This window comes from Mesoplodon bidens, assembly GCF_964165515.1.
Source record: "Mesoplodon bidens genome assembly, chromosome: 15".
NCBI classification, from domain to species: domain Eukaryota; kingdom Metazoa; phylum Chordata; class Mammalia; order Artiodactyla; family Ziphiidae; genus Mesoplodon; species Mesoplodon bidens.
The window spans coordinates 35,083,985-35,091,302 of NC_138171.1; the positions used below are offsets into that span (position 1 = coordinate 35,083,985).

Consider the following 7,318-nt stretch of genomic DNA (forward strand, 5'->3'; position numbering starts at 1 on the left):
GCCACCGGTCAGGCTGTGCCTGCCTCTTAGGTAGCTCCCCTGCTGGTTCTCCTGCTTACAGGTCTTCCTCTTCCCAAGTTCCACCACCTCCCTACCCCTTAGCTGGGGGTGAGGGGGGCTGTCAGAGCCTTCTTCCTAAGGAGAAACCAGGGGGGGCCCCTCCCTCCCACGGGAAGGACATCTCAGGTCCCCCTGTGGCATCTCTTCCCTTACCCCTCCCGCCCTTCCCCAGAGCCTGCCCAGGGTTGGTACCCACAGGCAGGGCTGGGAAGGGAACCTGAGCCACCGTCCTGCTCACACTAAAGCACAGCCTGGGGACAGGGAAAACCTTGTCACTGTCACTTTAAGTCTCTTGAGGGAGGGGGTCCTCGACCCTGGATTCCTCACCCTGAGGAAGACAGAGAAGGAAGTGGGGCAGGTTTGCGGAGAGCACCAAGCAGCGCTCCTAGGGCCTGCTCACACGTAAAAACTTCCTGCGATGAGACCGGAAACACAGGTGCTGTCCCCACCACGGCAGCCCCCAGAGCCTGGGCCAGAGGGGAGCCATGGACAGGCCCCGGGCCCTGAGCCTGCTCTTGGCGCTGCTGACTCTCTGCATCACTGCTGGTGAGTGGGGGCCAGAGAGATGCAGAGGCCATGGGGATGGGGCAGAGACCCAGGCCCGGGTCCTAGCTCCTGTGCCCATATCCCACAGGGACTCCTGAGGTGTGGGTGCAGGTTCAGATGGAGGCCACCGAGTCCCCGTCCTTCACTGTCCGCTGTGGATTCCTGGGATCTGGCTCTATCTCCCTGGTGACTGTGAGCTACGGGGGCCCCGATGGTGCCGGAGGGACCACGCTGGCTGTGTTGCACCCAAAGCTCGGCACCCAGCACTGGAACCCTGCCTGCCGGGCCCACTGGGAAACCAGAACCAGCATCTCCCTCACCTTGGAAGGGTCCGAGGGGAGAAGCTCCAGTCCCAACACCACCTTCTGCTGCAAGTTTACTTCCTTCCCCGAGGGCTCCCAGGAGGCCTGTGGGAACGTCTCCCTCAGCCCAGACCAAGGTGGGGCTGATGAGGAGAGGGGGCCCCAGGAGGACAGGGAGGGACTCGAGGGTGCCAGGCACCTAACCAGTATGTCTCTCTCTGTGCACAGGGCTCCCTGCTCCTACTCCAGCCACCATGCTGCGAGCTGACCTGGCTGGGATCTTGGGGGTTTCGGGGGTCCTCCTCTTTGGCTGCGTCTACCTCCTCTACCTCCTGTGTCGGCAAAGGCACTGGTGAGACCCAGCCCCTGCTGATCCAAGTGCCCACGACACTGGGCCAGCCACATGCTTTGCCTCTGACCCTCCTTCCTAACTCTCTCCCAGGTCTGTCATGAAGCTTCAGCCACCCAGCCACAGCAACCCCCAGACACAGAGGAGAGCAAGTGTGAGGATCGGGGGGATGGCTTTGGAGAGGGGAATGGAGGGGGCTGGAGGTGGGGGACCACGAGGTGGAGCCTCACTTGAGCCTCCTTCCCCGTCTCCCCTGCAGGCAGCCGGCCAAGCCTCCCTGACCTCTCTCCACATCCCCTATGCCACCATCAACACTAGCTACTTCAGCCCGGCAACTCTGCACCGGGTCCTCCCACCTCAGCCCCTGCCCAGGTGGGCGCCGCTCCCCAGCCAGAGCCCCGTCCCCTGGGCACCCCTGCCGGCCTCCGCTCGCAGCAGCTTCATCTCTGTTGAGAACCGACTCTACGCTCAAGCAGAAAAGGGGCCTCTCCACGCGGGTACTGACCTCATCCCGCTCCCGGACTGTCTGGAGCGCAGAGCCATGGAGGGGCGTTAGGAGTTCGATGAGAGGGACCCCAAGTCCACTCTGCCTTTCTCCTCTCCTGGGCCCCTGGAACCCCCTTCTGTTGGGTGTGTGTCCTGGTGGCCCACTGTCTTTGCACAGCTTGTTTTATTCTCAGGCTTCCAGTAAGTGTCTCCACACATACCCCTCCAGGGCCCACTTGCTGTGGATGTGGTCAGCACGTGTGCATGTGTGGGCGCATGTGTATGTATGTGAAGTGACAAAACCCCATCCCAGGTCGTTTCCTGTTTTCAATTCCCCAACCCTCCCAGATGAGGTTGATAACTAAACCAACAAGAATGGTTTCTCTGACCTGGGCTTTGGCTGGGCCTTTTTTCTTTGGTGGGGGGTGGTTAAGATGTTAGAGGGGTTTCAACCCCCTGGGAGGCAGGGGCCAGGTTAGACCCGGAGGGGGAGGGTGCCTCAGCGTGGGGATCTCTCCTCTGCCTGACAGGGGACAGGGGGGTTCCTGGCCCTGAAGACCTTGCTGAGGGATGCCAGGTGGGAACACAGGATTGGGGGTCTGGTGGCCCCCAGACAAGATGGCCCATATTCAAATCCCACTATGTCTTAGGACAGCAGCAAGGGCTTCTGGAGCTTCAACCCAGAAAAGTCCCTGGGACAGGGGCTCCCTGAGATGGCCTGGGGGTGGGGCCCTGATGCCCTCCCTCCACAGAGTGGACATTCAGAGGCAGGGGACCCACCTCAGATCTGCCCACAGTGGCTTCCTCCGGCTCCTCTCCTGTTACTAGGGCACCAGGACTACTCCCCAGTGGCCAGTCAGGGGGAGGCAGATGCCCGCTCAGACACAGGGACTGAGCCCACGCTCCCCCCGCCCACTCAGCTCCCCATTCGGCAGCAGCCCTCCTTCTGTAATCAGGCCCAGCAGCCTGGGCCTCATCGCACCTTTGCCACATGAGACAACATGCTGAGAGAGCTCTGTAAGCTGCAAGCCTCCACAGAACGTGATGGATTCCGGTGACAGGGGGAGGCCTGGGCCTGGAACCAGGCTAAGGCAGCACCCAACCAGGGTGAATACTGGGGGGTGGGGGGTGTCGGGGGCGACAGCTGTTGCTCAGCCCCTTCCTTGGTCCTGCATGTGGAAAGTCCCAGGCAGTGCCACCTGCTATCCCAGGAACCATTCCTTCTGCCTGGCTCAGGGAGGGCCTGCCCAGAGTCTATGTTCAACCACAGAATCTTCCAGAAACCCAGCTTACTGTTGCAGGCATTGTTCAGACATGGTGCTCCCAGAACCCATCCCCATCAAGCCACCAGCTCTACACCACGCAGGGGAGAGGGTGATCCAGACAGGGCGAGGGGGTGGCTAAGGGTCATCAGGACTGCCTTCCTCAGCCCGTGGGCATCGTCATCTTCTGAGGAGCCCTCAGCACTGGCCTGGGCAGCTCAGTGGTCCCTGCAGGGCTGGGGGTTCAAAGGAGAGAGGTGGGGCTGCTGCGGAAGTCCCCAAGGAAGGTAGAGAGATGTAAGGGAGGGGATAGCTCAGGGTCAGGCAGCCTTGGGACCACGTCAAGACCAAGCACAGGGGTGTGTGGGCAATAGGGCTCAGGGGAGGCCTTGGAGGAAGCCTCACTTCCCTAGGAAGAGAGTATTCATGGGACAGGGGCGCGGCTCTAGGGCTCTCAGGCCCTCAGCCTAGCCACTTGCCCATCAGAGTGTCAGCAGAGAGGCCCCACTCCATCCCCCACCCCCACCCCGGGCCTGAGCCCACCTTCCACAAGCTCAGGAGGCCACAGCCCAGCCTGGTCCTGCACTACATGAAACCAAAATCCTCGGGACCCAGGAAGTCTCCGCAGCTGGCCTGCCCCCCACTGCCCAGTCCCAAGTGCCAGAACCAGCAGCAGTGAAGGGACCAGCTGAGAGAGCCGAGTTGTGGCCCTGCACCTGGAGGTGTGGCTGCACACGGCCCCCAAGAGCAGCATCCAGGCCCCCCCTCAGAACCCAGCCGTGGAGATCATGCTCTGCTATTCCTTCATTCAACACATGGGGAAACTGAGGCCCAAGAGGGAGAGAACTGGCCCAAGGGGACAGGACTGAACCAGCCCCAGCACCTCCACGAGGCATCCAGGACACGCCCTCAGCCAGAATCCCTCAAAAGCCTTGTGCTCTGAGCTGACCTGGCTTGGAATCCCAGGGGCCACTCCCCGGCTGTGGGACCCCGAGTGGTTTACTTAGTCTCTAAGAGGCTCACTTTGCTCCACACATAAGGGGAGGTAAGGCCTGAGGGGAGGTGGAGATTGTAAACCAGGACCAAGTACTAAGCAAGCTTAGTACAGCACGAAGTATCTTATTTACTACTTTGAAAACACCTACCACTTCGGCGTGTTACAAGCCCATTTAACAGAGCCCAAGGTCACGCAGCTGGGAGGCAGAGATGTTTTTAGTGGGGAGGAGGGGAGGTGTGGCGCCACCAACCCGCCCCCCACCCCCTCTAAAGGGTCCCACCGCAGCTGGCCCAGGAGCCCACCCCGGAGCCCGGGACCCAAGCTCAACGCTCCCCAGACCAGCCTCAGGACTCTCCCTCCCCGTGACTCACCCCAGCCCCGGTCAGCTGCTCCTGCCCTCCCCACCCCACTGCGGGTCCAGCAGGGGGTCCCTGAGAACGCGCCCACCCCAGTCTTCTACCCCTCTGCGGCCCCGGAGCCCTCCTTCTGCCGTCCAGTCCGCACCCACCCTCGGGCTCGCCCCCTGGCCCAACCCTGACACAGTCCCCACTCCCAGCCCGCCGGAGCTCTCCGCCCCACCCGGGTCCCGCCGCCTGTCCCCGTGGCCTGAAGCTCCTCATCTGCGCCCCCGCCCGGCCTCCGCAGACCAGCGCCTGCTCCCACGGTAGCCCGCGACGGTCGGCTTTTCTAGGCTTAGGACTCTCGGCTGCCACTGCCCAGTCGTGATGCACGCCCACACGGAGTTCGGGGCCCTAGGCATCACGACCACCCGCCGGGTGTGTGACCTCGGGCCGCCTGTGCGTCCGGGGAGCCTCACACCCTTGCTGGGTTGGCTGCAGAGGTGGGGCAACGTCACGGCCTCGCCCCCAGTCGGGGCGCCCACCAGCTGGGGCTGACCTTAACGGTGAACGGGAGGCGCCTGGGACCTAGGGAGAAGAAATCGGTCCCAGGGGTGTCTGAGGGCTCCGCCAGCAGGACGCAGAAGAAAAGGCAGGGCAGGATGAGCTGGGGGCTGGAAGGGGCCAGAGTTGAGGGGCCAGGAGAGCCTCTTGCCTCCCTTGCCAGCACGGGGACACAAAAAGCACAGGAGGCTAGGTCTGTTGGCCCAGCCATGGGCGGGAGCTCTCGCCCTCAGGTTCCACGCAAACCCTGGTGGGGGTGGGGGAGCAGTGACACCTGGAATTTCCATAACTGGGCCCTCAAACAGCTTCATTTCAGCATCCATGAAGTGGGTCAGAAAGCTATTTGGATAGAAGTAAATAAACAGACATTACAGACTTTAAAAGAAAAAGATCAGGGTGCTCTGAGGAGTAGTAAGCCTCTCTGAGATGACCTTTTTTTCCCCAATTTTTTTTTATTGCGGCAAAATACACAGAAAAATGGTTAAGGTGGTAAATTTTAAGGGACAAAAATTTAAATACAGTTGAGGAACAATATTATGGTAATTCCAGGTGTACTGCATAGTGATTAGACATTTGCATACATTATGAAATGATCACCATGATTAAGTCTAGTAACCATCTGTCTCCAAAGTTATTACAATATTATTGACTCTATTCCTTATGCTGTGTATTACATCCCATGACTTATTTTATAACTGTAGGTTTGTACCTCTTAATCCCCTTCACCTATTTTGCCCCCACCATCCCCTTCTGGTAATCACCCATTTGTTCTCTATGAATCTGTTTTCTTTTTTTTTTTTTTTAAGATTCCCCATATAAAGGGGATCATATAGTATTTGACTTTTTCTGACTTATTTCACTTAGCATAATACCATCTAGATCCACACATTTTATCACAAATAGAAAATTTTCATTTTTTTAAAATGGCTGAGTAATATTCCATTGTATATATATATATATCTCATATCTTCCTTATCCATTCATCTACTGATGAGCATTTAGGTTGCCTCCAGATCTTGGCTACTGTAAATAAGGCTGCAGTGAACACTGGGGTGGGTATATTTTTTCAAATTAATGTTTTTATTTTCTTTGGGTAAATACCGAGAAGTAAAAAATTCCTATATCATACGGCAGTTATAGTTTTAATTTTTTGAGGAACCTCCATAATGTTTCCACAGTGGCTGCACCGATTTACATTTCTACCAACAGTGTACAAGTGTTCCCTTTTCCCCACATCTTTAACAACACTTGTTATTTGTTGTCTTTTTGGTGACAGTCATTTGGACAGACATAAAGTGGTATCTCATCATGGTTTTGATTTGCAAGATGACATTTAAAATAAAACCTGAACATGAGCGGGAGTTCTCTAGGCAAAGATTGTGGGGAGACTATTCCAGGCAGGAAAAGATATGTACAAAGCCCCCAACATTAAAAAGAGCTTGGTGTTGGCAAGGCCCAAGGAAGGTCATGAAACAAGTTGAGTGAGAGCAGTAGGCAAAGCCCATAAAAAGGGATTTGGGTTTTATTGCAAGGGTAGTAGTCACCCTTGTTGGGCTTTAAGCAGAGCAGTAAGATGATCAGATTTACATTATAAGAACATCAGTCTGGTTCTGGGTAGAGAACACTTGCATGAGAGGGAGGGACTAAGAGTAGAAGTAAGAACAATTAGGGAGCTACTGCATAATCCAAAATGGGGTGTCTGGGTCAAGGATGGTAAAATGTAGATGGAAAGAAGTGGATGGATTCAAAATGTGTTTTGGAGGCAGAGTTGCTTCTGGCTGTGGGGAGATGGGATCAGGATGGTCTCAGTGGTGAAGCCCAGTTATCCAGCTCGAACAACTAAGTAGGGGGAGATGTCATTCACTGAGATGGAAGATTGACAGCAGCATGTTCCAAAGGGGTGACAAGGGGCCAATAAAAGCTTAAGTTGAGATGTCTGAGAACAAACGAGGTGCAGGCATGTCAGTGCCTCCTTAGAGCCCAGGCAGCACCTTAGAAAGGGACAGGAACTATATGCAAAACATCGAAAAGAGAAATCAAAGTTCTAAGTAAATGGAGAGATATACCATGTTTATAGATCAGAAGGCTCATTGTTGAGAGATTAATTCTACCAAATGGATCAAAAGAATCAAAGCATTCTTAATTGATATGCCAGCAGGCTGCATTGTAGAAACTGCCCAGCTGATTTTAAAACTTATATGGAAAAACAAAAGTACTTGGAAAAGCCAAAACAATTTTGAAAAAGAACAAAGTTGGAGACTCATACTATTGAATTCAGAACTTATATAAAGCTAAAGTAATCAAGCCAGTGAGGTATAGGGGTGAAGAATAGATGTAGATCAATGGAAAAGAATAGAGTCTGGAAATAGAGCCCCACACATCTGTATACACACACACACACACACACACACAGT

The 7,318-nt window shown here is 55.5% G+C and overlaps 1 protein-coding gene across 1 annotated transcript; it reads left to right on the plus strand.

The window, feature by feature from the left end:
• Positions 1-530: 530 nt before the first annotated feature.
• On the plus strand, positions 531-2,073 carry PVRIG (PVR related immunoglobulin domain containing). The gene is made up of 5 exons (XM_081257157.1): positions 531-606; positions 695-1,045; positions 1,137-1,260; positions 1,351-1,411; positions 1,517-2,073. Exons 1-5 carry the CDS (start codon positions 546-548, stop codon positions 1,811-1,813), a joined length of 894 nt encoding a protein of 297 aa, XP_081113283.1. The 5' UTR covers positions 531-545; the 3' UTR covers positions 1,814-2,073.
• The last annotated feature ends 5,245 nt before the right edge of the window (positions 2,074-7,318 follow it).

Bases quoted from the DNA above. Each gene is read 5' to 3' on its own strand.
- PVRIG (XM_081257157.1), top strand. From the start codon at position 546: ATGGACAGGCCCCGGGCCCTGAGCCTGCTCTTGGCGCTGCTGACTCTC. The intron at 1,261-1,350 runs GTGAGACCCAGC...ACTCTCTCCCAG, and splicing joins CTGTGTCGGCAAAGGCACTG to GTCTGTCATGAAGCTTCAGC. The intron at 1,412-1,516 runs GTGAGGATCGGG...TCTCCCCTGCAG, and splicing joins AGACACAGAGGAGAGCAAGT to GCAGCCGGCCAAGCCTCCCT.